Source organism: Toxotes jaculatrix, chromosome 10 (genome assembly GCF_017976425.1).
Source record: "Toxotes jaculatrix isolate fToxJac2 chromosome 10, fToxJac2.pri, whole genome shotgun sequence".
Classification (NCBI taxonomy): Eukaryota; Metazoa; Chordata; class Actinopteri; family Toxotidae; genus Toxotes; species Toxotes jaculatrix.
Genome location: NC_054403.1, coordinates 16,413,042 through 16,430,559, shown reverse-complemented (window position 1 = coordinate 16,430,559; position 17,518 = coordinate 16,413,042). Strand labels below are relative to the sequence as shown.

The following is a 17,518-nucleotide window of genomic DNA, read 5'->3' as shown; positions in this document are numbered from 1 at the left end:
GATAGTGAAATGAACAGAGGGCTTTTAAACTGACTGCTCTGTGATTATATTAAGAGTGTGAGAGCGAGGAAAGAGAGGGGAGGGAGGAGATCGGGTGCCCGAGCACTAAGTATATATAATTGCTTCTTGACACATTGGCCAAATTCTGCAGTGCCAGGATCTGAGCGAAGATGATTAACGGCTGTCCGAGTGGGTGGGCACTGCAGGTCGTTGAGGGTCTTTGGTTTCCATAGCGATCCTAGTCTAAAGGCCATATATTGCATACGGAAAATCCCAGAGGTCTGCACATTGTTAAACTACAATTATAACTCACATCGAGAGCATTGTCTGTCCACCGCAAACTCTCTTATTCATCCGCCAAGCAGCTTTTCTCTCTCTTCCTTTATTTTCTCTTCTATTTTTCTTAAATGGTCTCCTCTAGCCGGCGAGAAGATAAAGAGTGAAAATCTTGCATTCTGTGAATAATTGATGAGTGTGCTCACCTCAGAGCATCATTACAGTACGGCAGTCAGGGTAAGAGGTGAGGTAAGATCATATTTCTGACACTAGGCTTCAGGCAGTAGAAAATTGTGTCAGTTTTTCACAAGGTTTTCTTCTGAATCTTCAGCATGAATAACAGTATCTCATTATAGCACAACAGGATAGGAATAAAATGTGCACAGGGTTGTGCACATGTATACATGTTTCTGTATATAAACTGTAGAATCAAATTTGTAACACAGGTGGTAAACAAAAACTTCTGAAATATCTTTGCTAAGCACATTTTTTTCTGTGTTCTGTGTACAACAAAATGCTTTATAGTGAACAGTTGGTTATGAGCGCGTTGCTGTTGGAGATGCTGGCTGATACGATTGTGTCTGTATGTCTGGAAGAATGTGAGTGCATTCATGCATACGCACATGTATGTGTCTATGTGAACATTGCAATCTAGTTAGATGACAGATGGAGAGGGCAAGGGATGGGGGTGGGGCTCAAGCACCTCTGACAATATGGGGCCTGCACTTCACCCCGTTCCTGCCGGCTCTGAAATTGCTAAGGTAAACTAGAACCGTGCAACTCCAGGATGCCATTTCACAGCTTTACTTTCCATACAAAATGAGAACCTCTCCTGTGAAATGTCACCTAACAATGTAAAAGCTGATGAAGACAGACAGCTTGCTCCTTGAAGCACACTTTATTCTTTGAAGTTCGACTAGGATACAAATGTAAATACACTGATTGCCATAGATAAAACGCTTAAGAGATCCTGTGTGCAGCAGCATTTTTTAAGCCAAGGAAAGGCCACTGAATAAGCACATCTTAATGATGATTCATTCTGTATAATAAAAGAAAATCCCTTTGGCATCCAAACAAGAGGCTAGTCATGCCGCAATTAAGCTCAGTTAAAGGCATCAAGCAGACTATGGGTGGTTAGTGAGGCATCCTTCTGAACATGTACGTCCACATGCACGTCCTGGCACATGCGAGTGCACAGATACACACATTCACTCACTCAATTCCTCTCACACACACACAATTCATTTGAGGTAAATGTGATCTCAGAAGACAAGCAGCAACAACCAAAGCCTCCATCATGGTGCCTGGGGTTGCATTGGTGGCCATCGTCAAACAAATAATGCTTTGTGACTGAAAAAAAGACAATCCAAAAGGTCATTTGTGACCTCTGGGACCAGTACTGTGCAGCATCTGTCACTAGCAAGCACCACATGTCTGTGTCAAATGGCAAAAGGTATGCGGTGCAGCCAGCCTGCCGTGTAATAAAGGCAGTAGGCCTATATATATAGCATCACTGTCACAGTTGCATTAACAGGGCTTCGCAGTCTCCTGGCTTATCTGCAGAACGTCCAACAAACCACATTGTATACATGAGTGGTTGGATAACTTGAAGGGCTGGTTACAGCATGGCTAACATTACACGTGCTCTTTGGATATAAACACTTTTTTAGGCCACATGTGGAATGCTGTAAGAATAAATATGACTGAATTCACATTTACAGTGGTGATTTGACAGAACAAATCTCCGCTGTATTTAATGTCATTGAGGAGTATGTCTGCTTCAAAAGTACTTTTGAATGACATTTTCAAACTTTCAGGTTTATGCCTAACATAAAGCATAAAAGAGTACATTTCTTAGATATAATAAGGATTCAGCATATCATCCATTCATTCCAATGTGCACTCTCACGCAGCACTCTTCCTCTAATGGTTTATGAGGCTGAGGTAATCCTCAGGGGAATCACTAACAATGGCTGGCCTCCGTGTTTGATGTTATCTCCCTTGTCACACAATTTCCACAACAAGGTTTAATGGCATGAAAAATTCAGGGGGAAATTGATGAAGGAATATATAATCCATGCCTTCTCTCAGCCAACTTGCCATGCTCATGTGTCTGCATCAGACCACACCTCCATGTGGAACAGATCAATAATATTCCATTTCTAACCAGATTCCTCTTTTTGAATGGTGAAACCTAATCTTCATGGACACACTAACAAATTGATATCCTGACAGCTGCACTAGAAAAAGAAACAGAAACACAGAGATGACATGGGATGTTCTGTTAAAAATATACCATGCAGATTGTGTCTACAAATTGCATATTTTATAAGATTTAATTCTGAATTCTCTCAAAGTGCAAATGAGGCAGAGTTCTGTAGTATATTTCCCAGATCTACAGAACCATACTCTCTCTCTCTTTCTCTCACTTGCTGGCTGTCCTCTCCTCACTTGCTACAGCATATCTCCCCCCTACATCCAGCTAAACCAATCAGGGATTTGAGGGCCTCACTTTCAATCAATTACCACCCAAATCAGAGCAGAGGCCTTTGATATAGAATCATTTGTCAAATCAGCGCAGATGGCTGGGGGCAGGTACCCCTGTGCCATAGGCCATATCCACGTGGAAATCTCTGCTCAGGGTGGTCTCTCCTGACGTTCCCCAACCTATTAATGGGAAGTCATTGTGTGCTCCAGGACTGCAGGTCAGCTGCCTGGTCCCCTAGATTGCTAATGTATAAGCATCTTAGCCTGACTGGCGGATAATACCAAGTCCCAGAGTCTACCATAATGATTTGGACTATTTTTAAAGCAGCGAAAATGTGAGTTTTACCAATCCTACTTGAGGTGTTCATTTGGATTTCACAAAGGCTGCAGGAAGTGTACTCAAGGTGCACTTTTGATATTCAGCATTATCACATTTGACCTGCTGCAACAAAATATACTTTAGTACACGAGTCAATCCACTGAAGTGGAAGACCCAATAATAACCAGCAGATATGCATATTTTCATCATGCTGCAGGTGTTCACATTTGCACCATTACCGTTCTCTCTTGTCAACTCTGAACAGAAAATAGTCCTGATAAAAATATACATCTGAACTCAAGACATACAGGACAAGGATTATTGGCAGCCTGATAGAGTGAAATTTGAAAAAAAAAAAAGAAAGAAAACAAGATTAGTGACATAAGATAAAGAGTGACTGTCACAACGGAAAGCTCTGACACTAAGACCTGAGGAAGAGGTAAACAGTGAAGTAACTGTGTGAATTAAATTATTCACATTATAATTAATGAAATGCTGCTGCAGAGATCTGAATAAACAGAGATTCATTATAATAAAATCATCATATCAAGCAAGGGGACAAATTAAATGAAAATTAGAGTGCAAATGACGATAGCAGAGTGACAGATGTAACATAAATGAAGAGAATGTAAGTGATATTGTCAACAACTGTGCTCCATGAGAAGAAAAGGATGCAAAACAATTTTTAAAATGTGCAAAAAGACAATCTTTTCTCACTGCACAGCTGCACATTTAGGTCATCTATCTATCTATATTTCTGTGTCTAAATTCAGCTCTCCACGTGTTTTATCGATAGTGTTCATGTGAAATAAACTTGTACTGTGATCCATGTATAGAATAGTTAAAGGCTGCAGGAAACTCCAAATCTTTATGTTGCAGCAGTATGAATTCCATGTCCATGAATTATATGTCTTGGGATCTACACCATTAACAGCTAGAAATGTCATCAATAACTCCTCTTCCCTGCTGCTCACTCCCTTTTCACAATGTCAATGCTCAATTCTGAGCAGTCGCAAACAGTGTCTCAAATGGGGAAAGTTTCCAAACATGGACTATTCCTCCATAGATTGTGCCATTAATGCATGATTGGTCCATTCATTAAACAGGCTTGGGAGAAAAGCAATTTGCCACCGCTGATGTAGTGCTGAATAGTGGGAGGAATGTAAGACCTAAAGTCTGTCCATATGGTTGGAGTTTTTACCATAAGCATTTCAAGCAATTTCATGTAAATTAAAGGAAAAAGAAAAATCATTCATCATTACTGTGTATTAAGTGAACAAAGTAACTCTCCCATCTCTCTTACTGACTAAACACATCCATGAAATATAGTCCTTGTAATGTAATTCATAAGGGGTTGTAGTTTCTTTTTTCTTTTCTTTTTTCTTCTTTTTGATACATGTAACATGTGATTGGTCCCATTTCTCACATGAATCAGTGCTGTGTCAGCTGTCGACACTTCAATGAATAAACTTACCATTCAGTTACTTTTTTAGGTCAATGTGCCAAGGCCTGTTTTACATATCTTTTGCTTAGGTGTTGCTGTTTAGGCTAAAGCACACACAATACTGCTGTGGGATTCTTCAGCTAACTGATTTAGTGTAAACATAAACCAGACCTTGTCACCTATTACCCACAACCAGATTGATTACCTTGTATACACTTTGTGTTGCTTTTTGTCTTACCTAAACTATTTTTGCCTTTACTTTTATTTATTTATTTATTTTTATGATGATTTGATATATTTTGAAACTTCATGTGATTTGCATAGTGCAAAGCTAGTTCTGGAGAAATAGTTTCTGCTGTTTTAATGCTGTCTTGAATGACGGCCAGTTAGAAGTGACACAACAGCTTTGGCATTTTCTTAATGGATTGCACTGTAAGCTCACAGCCAAAGAGAACAACACCAAAATACAAAAAAAGAGTGCACTGCATGGGGTTAAAAATGAAGCTGTAGCAGAACATCACTTAAAAATCACTTGAAAATCTTTTTGCCAAAACAAGATGTGTTCTTCAGAAATGCTACAGATGTTCAGTGTGACAGTGCATGTGCCTTTGGTACATGTATAAACAAATCTTTACCATTTAACAATCTACTTCTAAACAGTCTGTACCAACTATTCTGAGTCATCATTGCCACTGACTGACTCAGTAGCATTTAGCTGTGTATCTCCCTACACTGATGACTGAAAACACTGTTCGCAGCTCAGCCACGATTACTTCCTGGTCTAAAGTTTGACTGCAAGATCTACAGCAAAAATCAAAATGTGGAAGCACTTGCAAATAGATGGCTGCTGAGCCGACCTTAAACAGGGCTTTGCGTGGGCTTAGTTTTGTTGTGAACTGAACATAACAGATAGTCCAATAGACAGAACTTACTACTGAACTGAGGACAGTCAGAAGTAGAGCTGAATGTCACAGAATTGTGAACATTGATTGGGATTGCTTCTCATAGTAAATGTGGGTGTGATTTTATCAGTACACTAGGAGGTGTTTTTAGTATTATTATTATTATTAATATTATTGTTGTTGTTGTTGCTGCGGTTGTTATTTCATGCATTTTCCCCATAATTTTATGAATGACCAGTCAAGCATTTCTAGCACTTGGGCAGGTATGACATGCCTCCAGCTGAAACATAAACAATGCAACTAAATTCTTTTTTTACTGACATTGATTTTCCTGGCCAGGTTGTTGTCATGTAATTGTTTGCCATTAGAAGAAAACTGTGTAGTTAGATTTCCATGTTTAATGACTTAAACAAAGCCTTTGAGGCTTCATTAGTTTGCACAATGATGCAGCCCAAAAGTGATTGTCTAAGAAATGAATCTCAGAAGTTAAAGCAAACAGAACTTGTGTCCTCAGGTGATCTGGCCTATCAAAACCAGAATAGAACAATAAATAACTAAAAACATAAATAAATGGATAAATAAAAAAAAAAAAAACTTTGAAATTCAGAACCTTTAATTTATAGATAAAGCATTAATCATAAAATGTTCAAGATTCATGGTTCTGGCTTAAGTTATAAAAGAGCTTCCTTTAATGATTTTATTCATGAGCAAAGTATTATTCAATGCCTTCATGTTTCAGTGATGTATCCTGGCCTTTTATTTTTTCCTCCCAACCATTATAAATCAGTGCACTGCAGTGGGATGACATGGATGCCAGCCCTCAGTTCTTTGTGCAAGAATAAGACAAGTTCTCTGTGGTGTCTGATACACATTCTTTTAGAATCTGTCTTCAGATCAACACAGCGCGACTGTGTCTCTGGAAGACAGAACAAAGATTGCCCAAATTAGAAATGAAAAATAAATCTTAAAAAAAAAAAAACTCCCATGGAGCCAATGACCGCAAACATACTAACTCAAACGACCTCAGTGGCCAGTAGATATCTGCAAACACATTCTACACAAAGTTGTTTTTTAGCAGCAATAAACATAATCATCAACAAGCTGCATTCGCAGATAGCCTAGTGTATGTGTCGTCTGTTCTCTAGTTTCACAATTTACAGTCATCATACAAGGAACATTTTCACTGTTGGTGCTAATCAAGCTGCATTTCTAATTCATGTTAAAATGTTTAGTGCTTTCCTGAACCTTTGTTTTATGAACAGAGGAGATTGTTTAGGTTTTAAACCTAACTCATACATACTCACTCATCAGTAAAATGACTGTGATGTCTTGTCAAGAATATCCCGCGATACTATGAGAGGTGTCTCAATGTGCCTCATTATTTTTCCTCCTGCTAGTTTGCTTTATTCAGTACACTGCAGCTTGTGCATCATTGCCAAAAGACTGTTTAGACAATGGTGAGTGTCATCTCCCAGTTTTGCTCAGATTGTAAAGGACACAGTTCTGTGACACAGATTTCACGATCTCTGAAATGCCTTGTATTACTTCAGACAGAAAAAGAAAAACAAAAATACAAATGGAATAATAAGAGGAAATTGCAGTTTGGAAATCATTACAAGTGTGTAAACTCTCTAGGCAAGAACATGCTGCATTGCTTGGGATATTTTTCTCACCCTCTGCCTTTGCATATTTCACACTGGCGTAGTCTTTGGAGATGTAAGTCATACTGAGAGAATTTGACTCTGCATGCTAAAAAGGCATAAATATCAGTGAAAAAAAAAAACCTAACCAGCAGATGACCTTATTACACTCAGTATGTACCATGCAGTAGCAATATTGCCTTTATTTGTCGTTATTACCACCCGCCATTACTGTGAGTGGGAGGAATATCAATTTCACAAAGAGGGCCACTGACTAAATGTTAAGGAGCCCCCCGTCATGTGACACACATCCCTACTGTTCTGAGTGGGCAGATATGGCTGTGTTTTACTACTTATGGATATTCAATGGAAGAGCACAGGTCTTGCTCTAATAAGGCATTTACCAATGCAGAGTAGCACTGTGCACTGTGAGAACATATGTTAATGTACTTGGCTGTGGCCAGAGAAACAGCAAGAGGTTTGGAAAAAAAAAGAAAAAGCACATGGGACTGGCCTCCTGGAGCACACATTTGCCTTCTACAAAGATATTAATATAACTGGTACTCAGCGGTGGAAGAGGAGGAAAAATTACCCTGGCAGTGAGGAGAAGTTTGTTTTGGTGATGGTGATGGACCCCAATTGGGCGAGGCAGGCTGGGGAAGAGAGACAGCTCTGTACTCTGTGGCTTTTGAGTTACATCAATGGCACACTTTTAACTGACTGCGCTGCCAGAAAAACTGACATCAACATATTTGAGGAAGATATGCATAGAGCAAATGGGGATATGACTGTGAGCCTTGTCTCTGCGCTTTATCAATGTTTTACCAAGACTGTGCCACTGGCTTTGCAAGATGGATTGTCTCTGTTCCTTGTCAAGAGTTGACAGTTACAGTAACAAGTTGTCAGCTGAAGAATTAATTTAATAAAATGTATGGTATACATAGAAGTTACCATCTGTGAACATGGTAGAAAAATGATGCCCTGATCCAGTATTTAATTTTACAATTTTACTGGCTTGTTACTGTTAGTTTAGAAATACTTACCTTCCAATAACAGCGAGCAATAGATAATGTATATAGAGAGTTTATGTAGAAAAGGATTTTCTGCAGCCAAAGACAGTGAGTAAATGTCTTGCTTGGCTTTCACATTCATATGGATTACCTGAGAAAATATTCATGAACTTGGCTTTGGTCTCACTGGAGACAGTGGAAGCAGTAGTGTCTCTTCCTGAATATTGAGTATGTTGACTGTTAATATTTTATCGGTAGCAGCAGTGGTCAAAGTAGTTCCTTTGTCCTGTGCGCATTGAATGGTACTGTAATTAAACAGCAACTTGTGTTTTTCTTTCTGTGTATGCAGTATCTCTATCTTTAAAAAAATCATGTCTATGGGCCTATTTTACAGCCTGTTTTTGACTGTTATCACCATTACATCAGGATAACTTAACATATGACCTTGGCTGGGTGTCATGGGCTTTTATGAACAGAACCATCTCTGCTTGTTTGTCCATAGTAGAGAGCAAATGGTTAAAAAGAAAGATACTGCACAAAAAGAACACCTCATTTACATAAAAAAAAAAAAGAAAAAGCACATGGGACTGGCCTCCTGGAGCACACTTTTGCCTTCTACAAAGATATTAATATACAAAAAAATTAATATAAAAAAAAATATTGGCAGTCTATTGACAGCATCATTCAGCAGTCTCAGGGAGGTGTGGGAAATACAAAGAGCAATGTGTTGCTTGTGCTAGAATTGCTAGCATGCTTAAGAAAATCAGTCCAAGTGGTCTACTGTACTGTACTGTACTCTTTCAGTCATATTAAACTTTCATAGACTCCTTTGTGTCGAACAAATGTTCCTTTCATTTGGTTGTGGTATGAATGGCTGTCATGATAGCTGTTTGTAAAGCACAGTAACAAGTAACAGTAGTAGATATAAGATGATTTATTCATCAAACTGGGCATTTAAAAGAATGCTTTCTTCATTCTGAGATACAGTAACACCTTCAGAACTTAAGATTGTGATCTACTATCTAGGTAACAGCGGTGATAGAATTTTTTGACTTACATCTGGCAGTACGCCCGGTTAGCTCAGTTGGTAGAGCGTGAGACGTCGTCGTCGTGGGTTCGGAGTCGTGGGTTTGAGCCCCACTCCGGACGGCACCACCTCCCATGGGCTCACCACCTGTGGGAGGTGCCGTAGGACTTGGGTGCATTGTGGACTGGGTGGGAGTCGACCCCGCGACCTGGGCCTGGGCCCAGATAAACGGCAGATTATGACATCCGGCAGTAAATGATTGTACATACACTCCAGTTGTCTCTATGATACATTTGATCTCTCAAGATATACATTGATCTCTGTGTAGTGATCAGATTACATATAACTGAAATAGCAACAAATGCAGAGTTTTTGAAGTGGGACCCATCAACACTTCAGTAGAAAGAAGATTGTATAAGAAACATAAATATGATAGGTATCTCATTGAAATTTATAACAAGGCCACAGTCGTTCAGATTGTTAATGTTTCACAAGCTTCTTTGTGAAATCTTTATGATTGTGGTGAAAAGTGAAGAATGACAGAGAATGCACTTTGAAACTGAGAAGAAATTAGGTGAATGACATTACAGGAATGTTATGATCAGCCCTTTGGTAGCTGTTTTGAACTCTTTTTGGACTGCTTTGGACTTTGGACTGTATTGGACAGTCTTTTGGATATTTGTTGAAATCTTTATGGACTATCTGAGGACTATGGTTTTGATTTTGTTCCGTAATTCCTGTTTTCATTTTGAAAACATAAAACTCTTGCTTTGGTTCTCAGTATTTCTTGATTCAGTTTCTTGTGTACCTGTTCCTGATTTTGTCACTATTTATTGTTTTATATTGAAGCCCTGTGCCTTGTGTATCTGTTGAGTTCACTTTCTTTCTTTCTTTCTTTGTTTTTTTCCCGCCTTGTTGATTGTCTGCCCCGCCCCAATGTGAATCACCTGTGGCCAATTACCCTCTGAGTATATAAGTCTTGTTTCTACCCACCCCCTCTCTTTGCCAGTTTGTCAGTTGTTTTGCTGAGTGTGTTCCTGCTGTGTTTGTCCCCAGAATTTGTTGGTATCTCTGTGTTTGTACCTGTTGTCATCCCAGAGTTTGAACCTGTGGAAAGCCTTGTGTTTGTACCTAGTTGATTTCCTGGTACTTCTGTAGGTTTACCTCTGTGACTGTTGTGAAGCAAGTAGGAGGCCAATCTTGCCTTCAGGTCTTTGCTTTTGAGTTTTCTCTTTGAGGACACTTTGAGATTTGTTTCCAGTTTTTGTAATCAGTGATTTTTATTATTAAAATATCCCCATTCTCAAGTCTGCCTAGTGAGTCTGCATGTGGGCCCTTCCCTCGTGTTTTCTGGCCACAGCAGTAGTTACGACGAGCAAACCATTTTATCTATCAGTTGTGTGTCTAAATCTAAGTCAGAAGCTACTCCTGCTTTTCAGGAGATCATTTCCATAAATGTTCTGAGAATCATTAATCAGTATCATCATTGTGCTTCATGTTTGTCAGTGAATGACAATGATTCAGGCTCTTTGCTTCAAACACAAGCCTGTGATACAGTATGTCATTGCACATCACAATCTATGGACAATGCCTCTGTCAGTCTCAATGAGGAAAACTGTCAGGCGTTTCAATGGGAGAAAGATCAAACGGATGAACAACTCACATTACTAGGAAATCCTGATAAACTGAAGTTTTGACACATCAAGGCGCTTTCCTTTCTCCACCATGCTTCCTCTGTGACAGTACACTTAGTGTCCACTTTATTATGCGCACCTCCCTCTTAATGCAGCTCCTTCAGACAGTGACTCAAACCTTTGTGACTCATTTTGCAGTCAGAGAGGGCATGCAGACACGGTTGAGAGGTTCACTCACAGTCCAGCTAAACCTGTGGGCCCCTTGCATGGGTCACCAACATCTACAGTATGTCTCATTTCATTCCAGTCAAATGCTACACCATATTTTTTTTTTTTTTTTTTTACTCATTCCGACCCAAGGTGTGTTAATCAAAGAAAACAGTTGCTGTAATGTCTGACACACTATGACACATAGAGGGAGACCATTGGACAAAACTTTGACTAACCATATGTAAGGTGATATAGTAGCATAAACATTAAAAACTACAACGACCCTCCCTTCTGCTACTGAGCACCATCCTGTCCTTTTTCTGCAACTAGTAACTGAAACATTATGGATAACAGTTCAGTATGTTAATGTGCAACGGCCAAGTGAACATACTGTTTCTGAATCACTTGCTCCCTTCCTGTCCATCCTTTTTAGTTTATTTCTGAGCCAGCAGCAACATCTAATCGAGTCGTCATTCCTTGTGGCTGCACAAACCAAATAGCAAACACAGGAACCATTACATAGCATACAAAGTGGATACAGAGTACCGCTGCTGAGTCTTTTTGTGTCATTTCACATAATTTCTCTACTCTGTCCAGCTTTGGCTGATCAGGAAATGTGTTTTTACTATTGTATTTTAAAGGTCTGGATATTGTTATGCATCAATAAGATTATCATCAGGGATTATGCCAGCGACAGCTAGTGTTCCATGACCCAACTAGACTGTCTTCCTGTTTTAAAAAAATCCCCATAGGTCAACTGTGCAAGCAGTTTATTGTGACTCATAGTTATTTTTTATTGTCAGACAACCTCCAGCAGCCATTGTAATTATGACGGGAGCAAAGGAGGAAGTAAGGTGAAGAACAAAGTCCACATTGGGAGGAGGGGTTGGGGCAAATGCAGTATTTTTGCACACGTATAAGACAAACACAAAAAAATAAAAAGCTAGCATACTAAAACATTAGCCACATCTATGTGGCTAATGATGGTATCCAACTGTGCAACTCTGCATGTTGGTGTGAGGAAGGGTGAGGGGTTCATCTCTGCAATGCAGTGAATAGTTAATTTTGCAGGAAACAAACCTCAGAAAAAAATGCCATGGCGAATTCAAGATGTTTTTGCTTCTATAAATACAAATTACAGACACATTGCGGCTGACCAGATGCAACCTTTCATATTGACAGTGTATTGTTTTTTCAAAGGGATTTTTTTTCAAACATGATACTGTATCATTGTCTCAAGATGGTTCCAGGAAATTACTTTACTCCAATGGTCTGCACAGTCCACGGATCACAGCCTAATAAAACACTTTTGGGATGAGGGAAAGTGGGATGTTCACAGCATTCGCGCCACTGAAAAACTGCAAAAACTGCACTGTCAAGTTAGTATAGATCAAAATCCCTATGGAACATTTCTGACACCCTTCTGAATCAATGCTTCAAAAAAAGAAGAAAAAAGTCTGGCAGTTCTGGGGGTCGAATGGCCCTACATAGCACCTGCTGTACCTAATAAAATTGTCAATGAGTGTATTTACAGTACCGGTAAAGGACTACACTTCAGTCAAGAGACCTCCGGCTCAAATATCCTTCCCTTCCCTGGCTTCTTAGCATAGACACCATGACATCCTAAATTTGCATAGTAGTAAAGATTAATGTAGCTCTTGAAGGCTGGTGTGACACTTATTCAAAACAGCTCCCCTTTTTTTCCCTAGTGTAGTCTGGAGCAAAAGGAGGTGAGCAGGCAGTGAGTGATGTGGGTAAAGAAAGCCAGACACTTCCTCAGCCGTAGTCAACCTCAAAGAGCATTTTGTCATGTATCTTCACTTGGTAAAGTGCCTGCAACCTACTTCACATCACTATTGAATCAAGGTCTGTTCCACTGTATTTGATGCTGTTTGATGTCAGTTGAGATGTGAGACAAGTAATGGAAGGGTAAAGAAAAAAAGTGCATCTTTAAAACTGGCGTAGCAATTTTTTTTGTTGTTCTCATTTTCCCATCTTCATCTTTTTGCACATGAATGATTTTAAGTAAGCAATAATTATTAAGTTAGATGTCACAGCATTATGAAGGATGTCCTTCAAGCAGCACCTGATTTCAAGGGACAGCTTGACAAAACTCACTTTGAATTTGGTTGAAAGCATGTCTAATTGAATTTTGATACGTAATTAAATCAAGCAATAAATCAGCCCAGATCCCAGTGCAACCGACAATTCAACACTCCTGAGCACCACAAGCTAATTATGATGAAGTTATTATCTCAGCCAAAGGGAGTACTCTGAATGGCTCCTTCTGCATCATGTAGAATCTTTTCAACCAGAATGTACTCAACCTTGAGGAAAGGGCATCTCTCATATTAAGGATCCAGAAGATCCTATAAATGTCACTCGCCCAGTTGGTAATGTGTCCACATTGAAACATTGTCCCACTTTAAGGCAGGTGATTACTTAAAGCAGTCATAGTAGTGAAATGTTTTTGACTCGCTCATACGCATAAACACGCAGATGCACCAAGCCAGAAACTATCTGATGTGTTGTCAGTAATTGCAGCTGGTAGTAATTTCTGTCAATAATCCCTCGATGTGTAGGAAGTCGCTATATTGATTTAACATGGATTTAGAGCATCATCCTCATCATCTGGTTTCCAGTCTCATATGGTTAATCAATTACATCCCCTGCGATTTAAGTATGCTTTAGATGCCATGCACTGCGCATGTAATCTCATGACATAAGGTATTAAATGAAGTCTAATTATAACTTTGCAGCTATGTGTCATATCATACTCTTTTAATACCTTCACTAAGAAGACAAATTGGTGTGTCAGTCAAGACGGGTGCCCCATTTTGAATCAGTGTAAAAATTTTAAAAGTTAGTTATGACTGTCACGTGATCCTTGTAAACAAATATGCATAAATGAATATAAATTTGTTTTAATGATCAGCCTGCTTGAATCTGAGGAACCTTTTACAAATATATAAAGAAGCGAAAAAGGCATAATTCTCCAAATCCCCAGACAACCATACCAGATCTAGCTGGTATGGTTTTCGTAAATGAATCCTCTGCAACAATTACTGCAGTAGCCTGCATAATTTGATGAGCAAAGAGAACATTGATGAACTTTTTTAATTATTACGCCGCTTGGGATTCTGACACAAGCGCCACAGAGAGGGAGGGGGTCCAGCACTACAGCTGCTAGGGAGCTCTTTTTTTTTTCCCTTTCTCTCTTTTCCTCCCTCTACCTCCCCTTTTTTAATTCACCCAATTTGTCGGTCCAAATGAAACAGCAAAAGGTTAGAGTGTGGAGTAATTAACAGCAGCTAGCCTAATGAAATCAGGAGGGGCCGGTACACTGGGAGGATCAATACCTCACTAAGAATGAAGCAAGATGGGGGATTGTCCAGGGGAAACACACATATACAGACCACTTAATAATAATAAGCTGATGAAAAGGCAACATGTTGTCCACTTGTAAATCAAAATTGGTTCGAACACTCTGTGACATTATTGCTGTCTAGTAATTGTGTTAGAGGAAAGTTGCTCCTTGTGCACACTCAAGAAGTGTACAGGATTTACACCACTCTGTATGGTTTGCTGAGAGGGTTTCCCTTTATTGAATGTCAATAAGTACATCAATACACTTTGGACAACTGAACACCAGTGCAAAGGGAAATGGGGATTCTATTTATCTAAGGCTACACTTAAGTATATTGAAGACTTTATTAGCCCCTTTTGATGAGGAGGTGTTTTGTTTGCAACAGTTTTATCACACTGTCTAAGACATGCTGTGTTTGCCAGAAATATAAGGGATGTAAACTTGCCCACTGTTTCTTGGCTGAGACAGTCACGTCTCTTGTGCCTGCACACATGAGCAGATGGCATTCACATCTAAGTTTTCCACTGTGAATATTTGTATTATGCGTGCATATGTCTGTATGTGTGTGATTGTGACACGGGCCACCTGACAAAGTTGTCATTTTCTTCCTATTGATAAATTCAGACACATCCATTTTGTCCATGGGGATAACCGCTTGATTTGAGGCCACATGCTTTTCCCCCCACCCTCTGCAAACAGCTTAAGTCATGCACTGTAGTGCTGCACTGACATTTCTGGAATACTGAGTAGTCCTGACAAGTCCTGCTTGACCATTATTTTCACCAAATTCTTGCAGAGAGGCAAGTTTTATTGAAAAGGCTATAGTGAGCCTCACCAATATACCCTGAGTCAGAGTCATAACAAATGTAAAATACACAAGGGTAGGCTTTGGCAGCTCAAGAGTCTCTGGCTAGCTACCATGCTTCCTGTCTCTTTGCCTTGCTCTTTGCGTCTCTCCACCTTCAAAGGTATTTACACTACGAAATAAACTGTAATGTGGGAGGCTGTAGAGATGGGAGCAGCAGATCTCATTAGTGTTAAACTATTAGGAGCATGAGGACCCCAGGGATGAGGGGGTTTAAGGCTTTCAGTAGCTGTAGCTGGAACTTACCACATCACACACTCTAAAAATTATTTTCACAAACTGCAGCAAGGCGCCGTGATGCACCATTTAAAAGAAAAAAACTTTGAACTTACTATGAATGGAGAAAACTCAACAAAGCTTTCTATTGTGATGCTGTCCTGCTGCTATTGAAGTGCAGAGGTCAGCCATTAGAGCTAGGGCATTTTTAAAAAATGGTTAAACACTGGGTTTAATTTTCTGTATGATTATAATGCAGTGGAATAGGTCTTTCTGAAGCCAACAGCTATTTTGACACCAGTCGTGGTAATTGCTGAAAATGAGAACACGGAATATCAAGTGGATTTTTATCCCTTAGTCATCTCATGTAGGCAGACTTCAGTGTTATTAAGTTCACAGAGGTGAGGAGGAAAATCTCATCAAAAAAACTGGAATGACAAGACCATGGGAATTCAGAAGTAGTTCTTCGACTGGCTGTGTTTGTAAAGTTGCGGGAAACATCAACTATGGATAAAAAACTACTATTAAAATCACTAACTGCCTTTGTTAAGAAACCCAACAGTTTTGATAAATGTAAAGACAATGAACCCTATATTCTGATAGGCATGTACGGTAATGAGTAAAGATCTATTTCATTCAGTAGCTGTAACTAGAATAAATTTTGATTAATTTGGATTCATTTTTATACTCTAAATAAATGTATATGCCTTGAGGGAGATTACTTAGCTCACGTTTGGAAAAAAAAAAAAAAAAAAGCTGCTGGAAATTTGTCTTTTTAAAATCCCTGATATGCCCACAGTTGGCTTATTGTCTTTCTCCTTCACACTGCAGGCTTAGTCTCAACTGTAGATGTAATATTAGCTACCCTGCAGTCACCTACACACAGCTGGAAAGCACTTTTACCTACCTTCTGACTATGCCTTTTGATTATTACCCAGCCATTCTACCTCTGTGCCAACCTGCCATGCCATTGCTCAGACCTTCGCTGGAGAAGAAAGGTTGCTGCTACACTTCTACCTGCCTCCAGTTCATACTGGAACTCAGTACAGAGGAACTCAAAGACTGTGCTGCAGCTCACTTCACGTTACAACAGTATCAGATAAAAATTATTTGCATTTGTACTGTTTCAAAAAATGATATACAGTTCTACAATATGTACTGTGTGTTCCTTTCACTGACTACGTTCACTATTTATTCATTGTGCAGCCAATGTGTCTAAAAATTGGGATACATTTGGATACAGAAACCGAGCACAATAAGGTCTGGTGTTTTTAATCAATTATTTATCCAATATTTTAATGATCAGTGTGCCTAGGGTGATCAAAGGCTTGGTTCGAGCTCCACTGCCTTTGCTCGCTAAGACATCCCTCTGTACTTTGATGTGGTTCACCAACAAATGCACTTATCTTAAGCATAACTCTCTCCCAGGCTTGCGTGTGGGTGCTTTGAAACTGCTAGTTTGAGAGGCGTACATACAGAGAGAAGGTCACTGACCAATCCATACAGAGGAGAAAAAAAAAGGGAAAACTCACACATTTGTGGTCTCAAGCAATCAAATGTACAACTACTATTTTGAATGTCATCTAAGTATGAGACAACCATGGGTCACCTTCTCAGATCCTTCTTGTACATTATCATATATTTAATTGGTTGCCAAGGTCTCTAACTTGAAGTATGTGTCACGAGATGTTGAATAAAACATTACTTGGAGAAGAAACAACTGCCTGATGGCAGCCTCAAGTAAAATCCTGTTTTAAATGACCAGTGAGTGGATGCAAATGAGTTGCCCCTCAAACAGACCTGACAAATGTTGGTGTGCTCAAAAATGCAAAAAAGAGGAAAAGAAAAATGAATATATAGGGGTTAGTGCTATAGCAGCTGAAGCTAAAGTGTAAGTCTGGTGTGGTGGTGTATGAATCATACTTTTGACAAGGTTGTAAGATCTATTTAGACATATAACCCATATATGTCTCCACATGCAGAACAGTCATGTACATATTAAACATATGCCGTTTTTACATAGCTTAGTTATGCATCTCATATTTAATGGACATGATCTAGACAGCATTCATTTAAGATATTAGTCCCTGGTGCATTTTTTTTTCATCGTGCTGGTAAGGT

The 17,518-nt window shown here is 39.3% G+C and overlaps 1 protein-coding gene across 2 annotated transcripts in view; it reads left to right on the top strand.

Moving 5' to 3' along the window:
* Positions 1-17,518, top strand: part of pcdh11 (protocadherin 11) — a 114,084-nt gene that overhangs the window by 47,958 nt on the left and 48,608 nt on the right. The window contains exon 4 of one of the 2 annotated variants that reach the window (XM_041048997.1): positions 10,289-10,291. The exons of the other annotated variant lie outside the window; for it this stretch is intronic. Coding sequence (XP_040904931.1) covers positions 10,289-10,291 — 3 coding nt within the window. The remainder of the gene's footprint in view (positions 1-10,288; positions 10,292-17,518) is intronic. 2 annotated transcript variants of the gene reach the window in all.